Below are 17,785 nucleotides of genomic sequence, written 5' to 3'. Positions count from 1 at the left end.
TGATGAGGATTTTGTGAGTGAGAGATCTTTTACAAGATTTGAGATCAAAAAAAAATGTGAATATTGCCTTGTGGATGTTAGTCTAAGTTGTTTTTGGGATTATGTTAAGATTATGTACTACTATTTAAGGAAACCAAAGTTAATTTGAATGTATCAGGTAACTTCGGCAAATGAGTTTGAAAGGCCAAGATAGGCATATGAGTTACTTTGAGTTATTAATAATCGTAATTAGTTTGAATAAAGGTGTGAGAGATGTGTACGTTGGATATATTATGATTTAGTTGTCTATTTGTGTGGAGTATTGTGAAATATTAGTTGGGAATTTAAGTTGCATTATAATAATAAGGAATGTTATTCGAGAATGTTGAAAATTTGGAGTTTTGAAGTTTCCTTGGATGATAAAAGTTATTTTGTTGAAAGGTCAAATAAGATGATTTATTTAGTATTATTGGAATGTCAAACTTCAGGTGTAGAGCGTATGGTATTTGTATGAGAATGATGTATTGGTTATGTAAAGCATTGAGATTGATTAATGAAATGGAGGAATATGAATGCATAAATTAAAATTATTGCCTGTTTGAATCATGAGAAGTCATGTTTTGAAAATTCAAAACCTAGGGATTTTGATTTCTAGATCTCGAAGTATTCTATTAAGAATATGAAGTGGAACTTGAGTATTCTAATTAAATATCGTTATTAATAGTTGAGTACTTGGAAATGAGGGTTAGAATGATGAGTTTGGTCCGTGAAATGGTCGTTAAAGATTTAAGGTTGATAGTGAATTATCATTTTGGAAGGTATATATATACTAAGAAGTCTTTGCTTATTGATTTGGTCTTGTGATTGGAACTACTGAGGATTAAAATTGGAATGGTAGTGCAAGTTGGAGATTAGTAATATGTTAGGATTTTGAGCCGAGGATTAGACTTTTTAATTTGTTTGCTTGGTTACTTGTTATGTGTTTGTGCGTCTTTTGGGTGTTTATTTGAGTTAATAGAATTGATAGTCGAGTATAGATAAATCAGGTTTAGGAAGTTGAAGTCGTGGAGGTACAAGGACATAATGTGTTTGGGAAATAGTATTGGTTAAAAATTGATAGAGGTCTTAATCTTTATGTGTGAGTCTATTATATACTTTATATTATTTTAAAAGTAACTATCAGATTCATATTTGAACCTTGAAATGAATTTTTCTTTTTCTTTTTTTTAATTTTTTTTTAAAAAAGGGTATTATTCGAATTTTGTTTATTGTGGTTAAACTTCTTGTAAATTTCTATTCCATTCACATATGCCTAGTAGTTGCTTATCTTCGATATCACCGTTATTGTATAAATTTGTTGCCAATTTTAACTCCAACCCCTATCTCATTTACTCCGAGAGTTCTCCCAACAGTAAACCACTAGTAGAAAAAACCCTTATTGCAGCGGGCTTTTAGACCCCTGTTGCAGCGTACATCGTATGCTGCAACTGGGGGGCCTGCAACAAGTCTGAACTTGTTGCAGCGTACATGTTCGCTGCAAAAAGTGATTTGTTGCAGCGGGCTTTTAGATGTACGCTGCAACAAGTGCCAAAAAATTGGCAAAATTTTGGACTTGTTGCAGCGTACATATAAAAGCCCGCTGCAACAGACCCAACTTTTTGCAGCGTACATTTATTTGTACGCTGCAACAAGTCTGAATTACTCAATTTTTTGCAGCGTACATTTATTTGTACGCTGCAACAAGTCTGAATTTTTGCGAAATTTTTTTCCCTTGTTGCAGCGTACAACATATATGTACGCTGCAAAAAAGCACTTTTGGCGGGAAAATTCTAATTTTGTTTAGGGATACCTAGAGTGCCTTGCACCAAATATAGAAACCTGTCAAAACAATAATAGAATAACGCAACCTGTATAACAAATATAAAAACAACAACTGGAGTTTTGTATATATCCCAAAACCAGAAGTGCACATACCGATACATTTAAATACATTTACGTTCCAATTTCAACGTACGCATACATTTTAACATAAAAGATTGTTCTATAACATCTAAACCAACACGATCAAGCGCCATCAGGTCAATAATAAATACTTGGTGGTAAAAAACTTCGCCCATTGCTCACGAACCACATCAATTTCCTCACTAGCATAAGGCGCAGTCCTCGGAGTATAGACCTTACAAAAACAAAAAATTGATGGAGCATATATTAGATCGATTAAATGCAAATGAAATGTCACATTTTAACATTCAAGCAACTAATGACAATGTATTAATAGTCTAGAATACGAATCAATTAGTTAATTAATTACCTCATCTAGCCGGCCTTCATAGTCATGTTGTAACGTGACTATCTCTAACATGAACTTCATAACGTAATAGCCACACTCAGTTCCGCCGATTTGTTGAGCACACTGATTAAGAAACATAATACTTTATCTTGCAAGGCCAATAATTAATAAAAACAAAGCAAAAAGCTAATTAAGAAACATGTTATACCTCTATATGAATGGGTTTACACGACTTAAAACTCGTTTTATTCGGACAATGCCCACCATTGCACTTGTACACTTGGTATGCCCTAGAAAATTAACGAAACATGGGTACTCATGAATATGATTTTGGCTTAGGTTTCTTAAAGACTAATGTAATTTGTAAGCAAAAGAACTTACAAACTCAAGATTCCCCATGCATAATCTGTTCGACGTGGATCTCTAGCAGAATCGAAAATATATACATAACCTCTACGTAGGTCCATCACGTATAAATTCCAATGATTTCTGTATAATTTATAAATGATATATTAAATATTTAATAACAATAATAATTAATATTTTATATGAAACTTATATAATATAACACACTTACTCTTGATTATATGGGATTAAAAACCAATTAGTTAGGTTAGGATTACCCATCTTCTCCTTTTCAATTTCAGCTTGGAAAATGTTTTTCAAATACATTGTTGGCGCTCCAGGGTCGGCCTTGATTCTAGTGCTTGACATAATCTCGAGACAAATGAACGAAATCCGAGACATTTCAAATGATTTGGCATGATCGTGCAATAAACACCTACAAAATAAACAAGATTACACTATTAAGATCGATAAAGAGAAAAAACTTCAAAGAAATAATAGTTTTATTAACAACAATAAAACATTTAATTACAATATGTAGACTTGGATCGCTGAAATGTTTAAGCACGCCCCGCGAAGGAACTCTCCTATATCAGACGCAGTTATGTATGTTTCTTGATCAAAATCCGAGTGCCAAACTGAGGCCGCCAATGGGATGGTAGTATTATCATATATATCATCAGGCGCCGAAGTCATGATAAACTGCAAGTATTTGCATGACGGGCCAAGACCTTGAATTGCATCGTGTACAAGTCCCGCTTTCTTGCTTTTGGTGGTTGATTCTTGTGTTTTACGATCACAACTACCCACGACCTCTAAGTTGGACTTAGGCTTAGAATTCGACTTCTTTGGATGCGAAAATTCCTATAACAATAGTCAATTAACATTAGTCATATAATAAGAATCAAATGAGTCCTTAGGTTCTTTAGTTCAAATTTGGGAGCGAAAATGTCATTTTAGCTCAATATATGACCTATAACGACCCAACGAGCCTTAAATGTGCATAAATAGGTTCGAATGAGTTTTAGAAACTTAAAACTATGCATATTAGTCGTGTAATAAGAATCAAATGAGTCCTTAGGTTCTTTAGTTCAAAGTTGGGAGCGAAAATGTCATTTTAGGTCTATATATGACCTATAACGACCCAACGAGCCATAAATGTGCATAATTAGGTTCGACTGAGTTTTAGAAACTTAAAACTATGCATATTAGTCATGTAATAGGATTAAAATGAGTGTTTAGGTTCTTTAGTTCAAAGTTGGGAGCGGAAATGTCATTTTAGCTCTATATATGACATATAACGACCCAACGAGCCATAAATGTGCATGAATAGGTTCGAATGAGTTTTAGAAACTTAAAACTATGCATATTAGTCATGTAATAAGAATAAAATGAGTCATTAGGTTCTTTAGTTCAAATTTGGGAGCGAAAATGTCATTTTAGCTCAATATATGACCTATAACGACCCAACGAGCCTTAAATGTGCATAAATAGGTTCCAATGAGTTTTAGAAACTTAAAACTATGCATATTAGTCATGTAACAAGAATCAAATGAGTCCTTAGGTTCTTTAGTTCAAAGTTGGGAGCGAAAATGTCATTTTAGGTTAATATATGACCTATAACGACCCAACGAGCCTTAAATGTGCATAATTAGGTTCGAATGAGTTTTAGAAACTTAAAACTATGCATATTAGTCGTGTAATAAGAATCAAATGAGTCCTTAGGTTCTTTAGTTCAAAGTTGGGAGCGAAAATGTCATTTTAGGTTAATATATGACCTATAACGACCCAACGAGCCTTAAATGTGCATAATTAGGTTCGAATGAGTTTTAGAAACTTAAAACTATGCATATTAGTCGTGTAATAAGAATCAAATGAGTCCTTAGGTTCTTTAGTTCAAAGTTGGGAGCGAAAATGTCATTTTAGCTCTATATATGACATATAACGACCCAACGAGCCTTAAATGTGCATGAATAGGTTCGAATGAGTTTTAGAAACTTAAAACTATGCATATTAGTCATGTAATAAGAATAAAATGAGTCATTAGGTTCTTTAGTTCAAAGTTGGGAGCAAAAATGTCATTTTAGCTCTATATATGACCTATAACGACCCAACGAGCCATAAATGTGCATAAATAGGTTGGAATGAGTTTTGGAAACTTAAAACTATGCATATTAGTCATGTAATAGGATTAAAATGAGTGTTTAGGTTCTTTAGTTCAAAGTTGGGAGCGAAAATGTCATTTTAGCTCTATATATGACCTTTAACGACCCAACGAGCCTTAAATGTGCATAAATAGGTTGGAATGAGTTTTAGAAACTTAAAACTATGCATATTAGTCATGTAATAGGATTAAAATGAGTGTTTAGGTTCTTTAGTTCAAAGTTGGGAGCGGAAATGTCATTTTAGCTCTATATATGACCTTTAACGACCCAACGAGCCTTAAATGTGCATAAATAGGTTCGAATGAGTTTTAGAAACTTAAAACTATGCATATTAGTCATGTAATAAGAATCAAATGAGTCCTTAGGTTCTTTAGTTCAAATTTGGGAGCGAAAATGTCATTTTAGCTCAATATATGACCTATAACGACCCAACGAGCCTTAAATGTGCATAAATAGGTTCGAATGAGTTTTAGAAACTTAAAACTATGCATATTAGTCGTGTAATAAGAATCAAATGAGTCCTTAGGTTCTTTAGTTCAAAGTTGGGAGCGAAAATGTCATTTTAGGTTAATATATGACCTATAACGACCCAACGAGCCTTAAATGTGCATAATTAGGTTCGAATGAGTTTTAGAAACTTAAAACTATGCATATTAGTCGTGTAATAAGAATCAAATGAGTCCTTAGGTTCTTTAGTTCAAAGTTGGGAGCGAAAATGTCATTTTAGGTTCGAATGAGTTTTAGAGGGTTTACCTTGGATGGTAAGTCTGTTGTCTTCTTTTGGGCCGCTAACACCGTTGTCTTTTTCTTGGAGCTACCATCCCTCTCTTTAGAAACATTAGACTTGGACTTCTTTTTAGGAGGTGAAATACAATCCTTTAAAATTCAACAAAAACAAGAGTAGGTAAGATGTCGAATGTGCTTGCGTGAACATATACATTCTAAACAATAAAACATATATACCTCGCCGTCTTCGAAAATCACTAAGTGTATGGGCCATTGCACAAAACTACCCAGAGCACCGCCTAAGTTAGTGAAACCATCTCCCGTAGGTACCGGAAGAATATCATCAACATGTCCGTCGTAAACAAAATCAACTTGGACTTTATAGTGACCAGGCTTCATCGATGTAAAATGTTGGGGCAATGCACCATCTGAGGGTTGTACCATACCATCCGCCACGACAATGTTGTTGCCTGAAACTTTCTCCTCAAGGGCAAGACGACATGGAGTCCTTTCCTTCATAAACAAAGGTTTCAATGCAACTTTGTAAGTGATACAGATTATTAAGTAAATGTCAACTAAAAACATAAAAGGATCAAGCAACTATGTTAAAAAAGAGTGACTACGTCGTACATTTAGCTCGCGTGGTTGCGGCACTAAGATGTGACGAGTGGTTCTTGTAGCACTAACATCAAGGTCAACTCTGGCAGAATCATTTAAGTGGAGGTCATCAGGTATCGGGGTAGAAATGGAGTTTAGTTGTCCTGTTTTTAACAAGGTGCTTAGTTGCTTTTGGAGGGCCTCTGCCACCCTCTTCTCTACCCTTTTCTCTAATTCACCTTCAAACTCCTTTTTCACAGAAGCTCTGATTGATTCGTAATTTTCTGATGAAGCTTCACCATGGTCACTTCTACTATGTCGAATACACGGACCGAAAGCCTTTTTGATACCAACCATGCCACCTGTTCCCTTGACACGCCCACGATGATCTTTTTTCCCTATAGCTTTAGTGAGGGCATCCTCACCCTGTTCGAAAGAAAGATTTCCTTTTTCCTCTTCTGCGATGTACTCTAACTGCCAATTAGGAAAGTAAAATTACTTTATATTCTCTAATCAAAGCAAGTAAATATTAATTAATTATCGCTACTTACAGCTTTTGTTGCGATTTCAACAACTTCTGTATCGTTCGGGTCAATTTCCCACTTTTCCTCTTTATTTTGTACTTGATGGGCCAAAATCCACTCCTTTGATCTGTATTTTCTAACTCTATTAACATTTGAGGTCACTGATGAGTTCACCGAGGAGCTACTCGAGATAGGTAAAGCTGCATCTGGTGGAAGTCGTCCATCCTTTATCCAATCTAGTCGCTTTCTATTATAACCCTTTTGGCCGGTGCGATGTGGGTTCTTGTTGCATGATGCACTTTTCCTCGCCTTTTCACTACGAAGCTGTCAAAGACAACATAAAAAGATGGAAATAAATGTTTTTTCTGATAACTTTTTGTCCTAGAACCAATGTCATTTTGCTACATGAAAAACTCTTTAAGGACAAGTTAAAGAAATATTATCATTACCAATGACTCTGGCAGGAAATAATATTTAACAAAAGTCTTCCAATCATCCTCTGTGATATGGTTGTAGACATCCCAAGGCATCTTGTTTGTTTGATTTTTTGGCTTCTTTTCCTTCATAGTTATCCATCGGCGCACCAACTTGCTCTTGAAACAACTAAATCGTTTCGCCACACAAGAATGAAAATATTTCTCCCTCGAATGATTAGAATCATCAGTAATGTGGAACATAAGCTGTTAATAATTAAAAAAAGTTAGATTATAAAAATAGTATTTAAATCAAATTAAATAATCCCTAAAATATACAAATCAAGTTAATATCCAATGCTTACCTTAGTCTCCTCCCAAAACCCCTTCTTGATTTGCTCATCTACCTTTGGATATAATGGGACGTTAATATTAATTCTAGTAGCACAACTCCCAACTTGCTTCCCGTATTCATGAGACCATTGTCCATCGGGGACATTATATACATTATACTCAAGGAACATAGGCTTAGCGACTTTAACACCTTTTGACGGACCACGGCCTTTAATGGTCTTTGTAATCGTACTAACATCTTGTGATTCGTCACGCGTTGTGGGAGTCTTGCCACCTTCTGATTCATGCCTAACAACAATTTGGTTTTCATTCATCGTACCTATGTTGTTCCTGCATCAAGTAAAACATACAGAAGAGTGGTTACAAAATGTGCGCGCAGCAGCAAATCAGTGCTCTAGCATACAGAAGGATATCAGATCAGTGCAGATATCACAGATCAGATCAGCACTGATCAGTGCAGATCAGATCAGCACTGATCAGCACAGATCAGTGCTGATCAGATCTGCACTGATCAGTGCTGATCTGATCTGTGATATCTGCACTGATCTGTTCTGCACTGATCTGATCAGCACTGATCTGTGCTGATCTGATCTGCACTGATCAGTGCAGATCAGATCAGCACAGATCAGTGCTGATCAGATCAGCACAGATCAGTGCAGAACAGATCAGCACAGATCAGTGCAGAACAGATCAGCACAGATCAGTGCAGAACAGATCAGCACAGATCTGATCTGATCTGATCTGCACTGATCTGTGCTGACCTGATCTGCAATGTTCCCCCCTTGTTGATTTTGTTCGAATTATAACAATATGACTGTTGCATCTGCAGCTTGAGACAGATAGTCAGGTAAGTCCATTTTTTTAAAGTGAAACCATAGAGGAACAATTGACACTATTTTAACCAAATATTTGGTTAATAAAATTTCATCAAGGATTTGCAGATGCTAGTTTTATGGCAGTCAGAAGAGATAAATCAAGGTCAATTTTGAAACAACAGCAACTAACAGTACCACTCCCCACCAATTTTAAGTCTCTAGTTTGTGCAAAGGGGATCATGCAAAAGAGATGGCACTAATTGAAGAATGAACGAGAAATTTAAGTGTAAATATGTCAAAGCTCAACATAATGGAAAATCAATAAGAACAGCATAGAGAGAAAGAAATTTAGGGGCTGTTTGGTTCCCCAGACTTCCCCCTGGACTTGGATTCCCCCAAATTTCTATCAGTCTCTCATTGGTCAATGACTCAATGGTCACCACCATCATCCCAAATCAATCCACCCCACCCCACCATCACCTCACCACCACTATCACCGTCACCTCACTAGTCACCACTAAAGCAACTCTCACTTCCACCCACCATGGATACATCACCAGAAAAACCAACCTTCACATCCCTTCCTTGATCCATTTCACCCCTTTTCCCTCTTTTTATTCCTCTCCGCTTTTTGTTAGGGACCAAAACATCGCTTTACAATGTAATTGAACAATTGATAGAATACTAAGTTGACACATGCTCCGGCCTTCAAAGAATCAAATCATATCAAAGAATTTGAACTCTATAGCAGCAACAAGCCAACAAGCATGAAAAATTATATATGTGGAATGCACTGATCTGTGCAGATCTGATCAGCATAGATCAGTGCTGATCAGATCAGCACTGATCTGTGCTGATCTGTTCTGCACTGATCTGTGCTGATCTGATCTGCACAAATCAGTGCAGATCAGATCAGCACTGATCTGTGCTGATCTGTTCTGCACTGATCAGATCTGCAGAACAGATCAGCACAGATCAGTGCTGATCTGATCTGCACTGATCTGTGCAGATCAGATCAGCACAGATCAGTGCAGAACAGATCAACACAGATCAGTGCTACCCTCATCTGATCTGCATTGATCTGTGCTGATCTGATCTGCAATGTTCTTTGTCATTCTTGGTGTGTTTGTTGAGGCAATATGAGAATGCAGGGCAGCTAACTCATTCTATAAACAAGTTCTATTAATCTAGTATAGTACGGAGTAGTATGTAAGTTAGATCGTAAAATGAAATTATGTAATTGAGTTTCACTTAAACTCAAGCAACAATGATTAAGAAACTTAATGAGGAAATCTGACAATCTCACTTCTCTTATATCATGAAATCATATACTCATATGAGATAAGTCTAGAAAACACCACTTATGCTAAAATGAGGCATTTTCGCTCCCAGCTATGAACTAACGAACATAAGGACTCATTTTAACCTTTTAAATGATTAATATGATTAATTTTAACTTTCCAAGACTCGATCCGATCTATTTATTCACATTAGAGACTTGTTTGGTCGTTGTGGTTCATATTTATGATAAAATGAGGCATTTTTGCTCCCAACTATGAACTAAAGAACCTAAGAACTCATTTTTAGGCTAATATGACACTTTCGCTCCCAACTTTGAACTAACAAACCTAAACACTCATTTTAATCCTTTTAAATGATTAATATGATTAGTTTTAACTTTCCTAGACTCAATCCAATCAATTTATGCCATTTGAGACTTGTTTGGTCGTTATGGTTCATATTTATGCTAAAATAAGACATTTTCGCTCCCAACTTTGAACTAACAAACCTAAACACTCATTTTAATCCTATTACATGACTAATATGCATAGTTTTAAGTTTCTAAAACTCATTCCAACCTATTTATGCACATTTAAGGCTCGTTGGGTCGTTATAGGTCATATATAGAGCTAAAATGACATTTCCGCTCCCAACTTTGAACTAAAGAACCTAAACACTCATTTTAATCCTATTACATGACTAATATGCATAGTTTTAAGTTTCTAAAACTCATTCCAACCTATTTATGCACATTTAAGGCTCGTTGGGTCGTTATAGGTCATATATAGAGCTAAAATGACATTTCCGCTCCCAACTTTGAACTAAAGAACCTAAACACTCATTTTAATCCTATTACATGACTAATATGCATAGTTTTAAGTTTCTAAAACTCATTCCAACCTATTTATGCACATTTAAGGCTCGTTGGGTCGTTAAAGGTCATATATAGAGCTAAAATGATATTTCCGATCCCAACTTTGAACTAAAGAACCTAAACACTCATTTTAATCCTATTACATGACTAATATGCATAGTTTTAAGTTTCTAAAACTCATTCCAACCTATTTATGCACATTTAAGGCTCGTTGGGTCGTTATAGGTCATATATAGAGCTAAAATGACATTTCCGCTCCCAACTTTGAACTAAAGAACCTAAACACTCATTTTAATCCTATTACATGACTAATATGCATAGTTTTAAGTTTCTAAAACTCATTCCAACCTATTTATGCACATTTAAGGCTCGTTGGGTCGTTAAAGGTCATATATAGAGCTAAAATGACATTTCCGCTCCCAACTTTGAACTAAAGAACCTAAACACTCATTTTAATCCTATTACATGACTAATATGCATAGTTTTAAGTTTCTAAAACTCATTCCAACCTATTTATGCACATTTAAGGCTCGTTGGGTCGTTAAAGGTCATATATAGAGCTAAAATGACATTTTCGCTCCCAACTTTGAACTAAAGAACCTAAACACTCATTTTAATCCTATTACATGACTAATATGCATAGTTTTAAGTTTCTAAAACTTATTCCAACCTATTTATGCACATTTATGGCTCGTTGGGTCGTTATAGGTCATATATAGAGCTAAAATGACATTTTCGCTCCCAACTTTGAACTAAAGAACCTAATGACTCATTTTATTCTTATTACATGACTAATATGCATAGTTTTAAGTTTCTAAAACTCATTCGAACCTATTCATGCACATTTATGGCTCGTTGGGTCGTTATATGTCATATATAGAGCTAAAATGACATTTCCGCTCCCAACTTTGAACTAAAGAACCTAAACACTCATTTTAATCCTTTTAAATGATTAATATGATTAGTTTTAACTTACCTAGACTCAATCCAATCAATTTATGCCATTTGAGACTTGTTTGGTAGTTATGGTTCATATTTATGCTAATTTAGTCAACTAAGGTCAATTTAGGTCAATTTATTCAACTAAGGTCAATTTAAGCCCGCTCGTTTTGATTTAGGTCATTCTAGCTCAAGATTAGGAGACATGTTAATTAGCGCAACACTAGGAGAAAACGCACAACTCACCAAAAGTAAATACGTGCTTTATTTTCCGATTCTGAGAACTTCTGAAAAGACACAAATCACCGAAAGCTTCTGAAAATTTCTGACTCGGGGATCTCAAGTCATATGCACAGAAAGTTAGAAAACTTTGGTCAGGAACAAAAGTAAGATGTGGAAGTACAGTAAGAATTAAAGAAAGCTAGAAAAGTATAATCATGAACACAATGGAAGTATAAAATAAGAATTAAAGATGTGGAAGTACAAACTACACCCTCCTAAATGCTAGAAAAGATACATTTAATCTGATATTCAGTTAGCTAGAATTACCTATTCCCAGAAGCCAACTCATCTTATTCATTTACGGTTTACAACCCAAATTCCTTCCCTATGATCTGTACGCATATGATTAGTATTATTTGCATCTTCCTCCTCCGGTAACGGTTGAACAGCCGTTGGTAACAGGGGTGTTTCATCGTACTTGTCATACTCATCTTCATCCACAACATCATCAATACCCAGAATATTTCTCTTGCCTTGGGCAACTGCCCGCCATATAGGATCAACATTGTCTACCACATAGAAAATTTGCTTAGCTTGTGATGCTAGAATGAATGGCTCGTCACTATCACTTAATCGATCAAAGTTAACCAATGTTAAACCAGGAAAAATTTCATCTTGTTTCACCCCATTATGGTTGTTGGCCCACTTGCACCGGAATACAGGGATCGTAAATTTGTTGTAATCAAGCTCCCATATTTCTTCGATAACACCATAATATGATTGTGTCGCATCAACCGGTCTTCTATCCTTGGCGCTTGCATAGACCCTAGATGCTGCAACATGCTTCACTCCACTATTCTGCACCACACTCTTTTCATCTTGTCTTCTAGTGTAGAATGTGAACCCATTGATATCATACCCTTCATAAGACAGAACACATAGTCGAGGACCTCGAGCTAACCACTGGACCATTTCAGAAACATCTAGATTTTTTTTCATTTCCTCGGCTACTTCCTTCTTAAACCAATCAACAAATGTGCGATTATGTTCTTGCATCAACGCTCTTTCCTTCAACTTAGGATTCTTTTGTTGCAATTCTAGCAAATGCTTATCTATGTAAGGATTGACCTCGGTAAGATGCTGCAACACACAAAGATGTGCCTTATTCTTCCTTTCAGATGGAGGCGAGATCACATTTTTACCAATTACCCCATGCCCTTCAAGCCTCCCTGCATGACGAGATTTTGGAAGACCTATTTGCTCAAGCCTTGTTAAGAATTCAGCTACATATTGAGATATCTCTTCCTCAAGGACTCCCCGAATGATACTACCCTCCGGCCTTGCCCGATTCTTTGTTTTGTCCTTTAAATGCCCAAAAAATCTCTCAAAAGGATACATCCATCTTAAGAACACCGGACCACATAACTTGATTTCTCGAACTAAATGGACAATTAAGTGCACCATAATATCAAAGAAAGATGGTGGAAAGTACATTTCAAATCGACACAAAGTTTCAACAATATCATTGTGCAAAGAATCTAATTTCTCCGGATCAATCACTTTAGCACATATAGAATTGAAAAACACACAAAGTTTTGTTATAACATGTCTCACGTGTTTCGGCAATATCCCACGAAGTGCAATTGGCAAAAACACATTAATCATTACATGGCAATCATGAGACTTCATACCAACCAACCTAAGGTCCGAGAGAGATACTAGGCGCTTTACATTCGACGAATATCCCGAGGGAACCTTAATTCCATGTAAGCACTCACAAAACTGCTTCTTCTCCTTTCTTGACATTGTGTAACACGCTGGAGGCAGATAAGTCTTAGTACCACCCGCACCAGATTTTTCAACAGGCCACAAATCTGGTCGAATATTCATCTTTTTCATATCTTTCCGCACATTCTCATTGTCCTTAGTCTTTCCTGGCATGTTTAGCAAAGTCCCAATGATAGCATCGCACACATTTTTCTCAATGTGCATTACATCGAGACAATGCCTAACCGACAAATCTCTCCAGTAGGGAAGATCCCATAATGGAGATACTTTCTTCCACAAAACACCCTTTTTAGACTTGGACTTGTAGCACTTGCCGTATTTGGTTTCAACATTTTTTATTCGTTCATAAACCTGTGATCCTGTCAAAGGCGTACGAGCTACTCTTTCCTCGGTGAACCCATTGAATTCTTTCTTCTTCTTACGATAAGGGTGATATCGACTGAGGTGCTTCCTGAAATCTGGGTAAAAATTTTTCTTGAAATTATGCAACCATGTGGGCTTCATGTCCTCTTCACATATAGGGCATGCTTGTTCTCCTTTGGTTTTGTATCCAGACAAGTTTCCATATGCCGGAAAATCATTTATGGTACAAAAAACCATAGCTCGCAATGTAAAGCTTGAATTGGTGTGTGCATCGAACATTGAAACACCTTCATTCCACAATAATTTCAAATCATCTATGAGTGGAGCCAGGTACACATCTATGTCATTTCTAGGTTGCTTAGGCCCCGAGATGAGGAGTGATAACATGATATGCTTCCGCTTCATACACAGCCATGGAGGAAGATTATAAATTGCTAGAAGAACCGGCCATGTGCTATGTTGACTGCTTAGAGTTCCATATGGATTCACACCATCTGCACATAAAGCAAGCCTTAGATTTCTAACCTCCTTACCAAATTCAGGATATTTCTTATCAATATTTCTCCATTGAACAGAATCTGCAGGATGTCGAAGGAGTCCATCTTTCTTCCTCACTTCCGCATGCCACCTTAAGTTTTTTGCTTGTTACTTCAATGAAAACATACGCTCAAACCTAGGTATGATTGGAAGATACCACAAAGACTTAGCAGGCGGGCCCCTCTTAGCTGAATTTGCCCCTTTGCGTTTGTAACGAGATGCGCCGCATGTTGGACACTCATCCAAATGTTCATGCTCTTTTCTGTAAAGGATACAATCATTTGGGCAAGCATCTATCTTGTCGACCTCTAAGCCTAAGGGACACATCAATTTCCTGGCATAATAGGTAGAGGTGGGGATATCATTCCCTTCCGGCAAAAATTCACCTACCCACTCCAATAAGGTGTCAAAGTGTTCATATCTCCAACCACCTTTACATTTGAGGTTGTAAAGTATTGACACACATTCCAACTTGCTGAATTTTGTACAACCGGGATACAATGGAGTTTCAGCAGCCTTTGATACTTGTTCGAACATCTGAGGTCGTTCGTCCAAGTGATCTTTCAGCCCATCCATCATCTCATTTATTTCATCATCTTCTTCCTCATCATCATCCGTCTCATTATTCTCATAAATATCATCATCACTCTCATTACTCTGAACATCAAATTCATGGACACTAGAACTTGGACGATCAGGTATTGTTTCACCATGCCAAAACCAAACATGGTAATCTTGCTTAAACCCACGGCGAAATAAATGATCCTCAATTTCATCAATGTCACCTAACCGCTTGATATTGTTACAATCACGGCAGGGACAATAGATTTTTTCGGCTTTTGTACTCCGTTGGTGTGCTAAAGCACATCTAATGAACTCTGCGACCCCACTCAAGTATTCTGCCGTAGTATGGTCACCATACATCCAACGACGACTCATTACTAATAACAACAACAAAAGGTTCCACACATAAACACATATATTAAGAAGTTCCGCAAATCTTTGGTTACATCATTTAAGTTTATCAATGCTTCACTGAAGTGATATTAGAAGTCCAAAAACAGTCCTAATAAGTAAAACGGAATGGATACTTAAGCATAGAATACTAATGTACACGTTTTATTATTAAACTTACTATACTTATCCAAATTTTATTTATCGTAAAAATGATATGCACTTACTGTACTATTGATTTCAACTTTCAAAAGAGGAAAAGAGAAATTTTATGAAGATAATTAGATATATCAATACCTTATGCAATTGTTGAAATTCGAACAAGCACGATGATAGATTATGCTGGCAGTACGATCATCGCCCCTCTCTTCAACCATATGCGTATCTACCCATCTTCACAATTAACTGCAAATTAAAGAAATAATTGAAAAACAGCCAAAAAAATCAAAATTAAAACGAAAATCAAAACGAAAATCAAAACGAAAATCAAAACGAAAATCAAAACGAAAATCAAACGAAAATAGTTCGAGGGCCAAATTCAGATATTTCTCATAGAATGCATGTAACAGGAAATTAACTATCTACCACATCACCACGTAGCAATCACATTATTCAAGTTATTGGCATTAACGCAGCATTCAAGTGCGGAACTAAGTGCTTACGTAACCTCGGGGAAGGAAGAAGGGTAATGCCAGAATAAAATCCTGTAACCTGGGCTGTAAGAAGCCTTTCATATATGCTGATAGGCTTCAGTCGGCAAAAATGTGGTGTTATTTATCCTTTAAACCTATTGGAATCAGATATCTCTTTTGCCTAATAATGGAGGAGGTTGAAAAATACTCTAGGAACTTCCTTTACTCCAAACAAGGCTCTAGTATTCCAGGATTTAAAAGCTATCCTAAAGTGGCAGGTGGCCGGAATGTCGCACCCACAAAGCAGCAGCCAATAAGCTGATAAAAAGTGGGGCTCAGAAGATAGCAGACTTACAGTTAAAAATAATCTTTAATTGCTGAGATTTGACGAGTTCAGTTGGTAATGGGAACGATGTTCTGCATCACACTACTTATTTCTTTCAAGTTTATATATGATGTTTGTGTGGCTCGTATGCTAAAGTTTCTTAGAGGAAGGTTTTGAGAGGTACAAGAGCTAGTTCATGCGCATATGTGAGAGCCTTGAAAATGTTCAACTCTTCTTTTTCAGTGTAAATACTAAATAGTCTAAATCAGTGTGGACAAAGGCCAGTGATTTCCTGAAGGTCTTGGGTTTACAACGACCACTTAATGGTTTTGACTCACAACTGACTTGAGGTAAACTTGAGTCAAGCAGCCATCCCATATCGTCTGTACACAAAGGTTTGAGATCTTAAAACAGAATTTTAACCCAGATGGTTGGATAACAGAGATTATTTTGTAAGGTCCTGCAAATGAAGAGTTCCCCTTCCCAACTCTACCAAGAAGACGGGTGAATACTGATGTTTTTGAAGGGCCTGATACTACTGATCTAAGTGATGTATTCAACACTTTGAGCATACTTGGAAATTAAAAAAATAAAAAAAAAAGGTAATCCAAAAGCCTCTTGGAAATCAGCAAAATAACATCCAAACAACAGTTTGAAGGGGTGAGTAGCAGTCAGCAACAGCCTTAGGCCATTCCCCATTACTTGTTATGAGCAAGCTTAAATAGTGGCTGTGTGCTTTTTAAAGAAATAGATCTATACTCGGAAACATAGCAATCCCCATTTACTTTGTTGGGTCGTTAAGTTTCAAAAACGAAAATCAAAACGAAAATCAAAACGAAAATCAAAAACGAAAATCAAAAACAATAATCAAAACGAAAATCAAAAACTAAAATTGAACCCTAATCTGAAAACGAAAATAAAAAACGAAAATAAAAATTGAACACACCATACCACCGGAACCACGATGCCGAGCAACCACCGGAACCACGACGCGACGGGGAGATGCTGAACCACGGAACCAAGACAGCGACGCAGGGCTGAACCACGGAACCACGGAACCAAGACAGCGACGCAGGGCTGAACCACGACGCGACGGGGAGATGAGCAACCAATGGAACCAAGACAGCGACGCAGGGCTGAGCAACTCTTGGGTTTGACGGCGACGCGAGCTGAGTTCGACGGCGACCTTGGATATTTGTTTAAGGGAAAAGGCTTGGAGCTATAGCAGAGAAGGAACAGAGATTGAGCGCGGTTTGTACGTTGCAACTAGGAAAGTAAAAATTTTAATTTGAAATGCGGACTTGTTGCAGCGGGCATTAACATGTACGCTGCAATAACTACGGGTTGTTGCTGCGGGCTTTTATTTTGTACGCTGCAACAAACGCATTTGTTGCGAACAACTAAAATGTACGCTGCGATAACCCTTTAAAGGGTTTGACCCGCGTTGACCGACTGGTTGTTGAAGCGTATTTATACTTGTACGCTGCAACAAGGGGGCTGCAACAGGGGTTTTTTCTACTAGTGAACCTATGTTCCTCTACTCTATCTTATTCAAGTATGTTAATGTATCATCTCTATATAAGTCTATACTAGATTTCTTCTTCTATAATATGATCAAGCATTTCTATCTTTAATTCCGTTGTTGCTGCACTTATTGAGTAA

General features: G+C 36.7%; 3 protein-coding genes across 3 annotated transcripts; all 3 read right to left on the bottom strand.

Annotated features, from left to right (window-relative positions):
* Positions 1 to 1,949: 1,949 nt before the first annotated feature.
* On the bottom strand, positions 1,950 to 2,751 carry LOC130461148 (uncharacterized). The gene is made up of 4 exons (XM_056829127.1): positions 2,651 to 2,751; positions 2,478 to 2,559; positions 2,291 to 2,392; positions 1,950 to 2,155 (listed from the first exon to the last, which is right to left on the bottom strand). Exons 1-4 carry the CDS (start codon positions 2,734 to 2,736, stop codon positions 2,054 to 2,056), a joined length of 372 nt encoding a protein of 123 aa, XP_056685105.1. The 5' UTR covers positions 2,737 to 2,751; the 3' UTR covers positions 1,950 to 2,053.
* Positions 2,752 to 3,017: 266 nt separating this feature from the next.
* LOC130461697 (uncharacterized) lies at positions 3,018 to 6,024 on the bottom strand. Its single transcript, XM_056829868.1, has 3 exons — positions 5,743 to 6,024; positions 5,533 to 5,655; positions 3,018 to 3,050 (listed from the first exon to the last, which is right to left on the bottom strand). The coding sequence occupies exons 1-3, from the start codon at positions 6,022 to 6,024 to the stop codon at positions 3,018 to 3,020; spliced, it is 438 nt and encodes a 145-aa protein (XP_056685846.1).
* A 67-nt stretch (positions 6,025 to 6,091) lies between these two features.
* LOC130461696 (uncharacterized) lies at positions 6,092 to 11,756 on the bottom strand. Its single transcript, XM_056829867.1, has 5 exons — positions 11,549 to 11,756; positions 7,405 to 7,723; positions 7,076 to 7,306; positions 6,654 to 6,950; positions 6,092 to 6,576 (listed from the first exon to the last, which is right to left on the bottom strand). The coding sequence occupies exons 2-5, from the start codon at positions 7,705 to 7,707 to the stop codon at positions 6,106 to 6,108; spliced, it is 1,302 nt and encodes a 433-aa protein (XP_056685845.1). The 5' UTR covers positions 7,708 to 7,723; positions 11,549 to 11,756; the 3' UTR covers positions 6,092 to 6,105.
* Positions 11,757 to 17,785: the final 6,029 nt, after the last annotated feature.

This window comes from Spinacia oleracea, chromosome 5 (assembly GCF_020520425.1).
Source record: "Spinacia oleracea cultivar Varoflay chromosome 5, BTI_SOV_V1, whole genome shotgun sequence".
NCBI classification, from domain to species: Eukaryota; Viridiplantae; Streptophyta; class Magnoliopsida; order Caryophyllales; family Amaranthaceae; genus Spinacia; species Spinacia oleracea.
The sequence above is the reverse complement of the archived record's forward strand: the minus strand, read 5'-3'. Positions and strand labels throughout refer to the sequence as shown.

Bases quoted from the DNA above. Each gene is read 5' to 3' on its own strand.
- LOC130461697 (XM_056829868.1), bottom strand. From the start codon at position 6,024: ATGAAGGAAAGGACTCCATGTCGTCTTGCCCTTGAGGAGAAAGTTTCA. The intron at 5,656-5,742 runs GTATATATGTTT...TGAATTTTAAAG, and splicing joins TGATTTTCGAAGACGGCGAG to GATTGTATTTCACCTCCTAA. The intron at 3,051-5,532 runs GTAAACCCTCTA...TTTATTTTGTAG, and splicing joins CAACAGACTTACCATCCAAG to GTGTTTATTGCACGATCATG.
- LOC130461148 (XM_056829127.1), bottom strand. From the start codon at position 2,736: ATGGACCTACGTAGAGGTTATGTATATATTTTCGATTCTGCTAGAGAT. The intron at 2,393-2,477 runs GTATAACATGTT...TTTCTTAATCAG, and splicing joins GTAAACCCATTCATATAGAG to TGTGCTCAACAAATCGGCGG. The intron at 2,156-2,290 runs GTAATTAATTAA...TGTTTTTGTAAG, and splicing joins ATGAAGGCCGGCTAGATGAG to GTCTATACTCCGAGGACTGC.
- LOC130461696 (XM_056829867.1), bottom strand. From the start codon at position 7,707: ATGAATGAAAACCAAATTGTTGTTAGGCATGAATCAGAAGGTGGCAAG. The intron at 7,307-7,404 runs GTAAGCATTGGA...AATTATTAACAG, and splicing joins GGTTTTGGGAGGAGACTAAG to CTTATGTTCCACATTACTGA. The intron at 6,951-7,075 runs GTAATGATAATA...TGTCTTTGACAG, and splicing joins ATTTCCTGCCAGAGTCATTG to CTTCGTAGTGAAAAGGCGAG.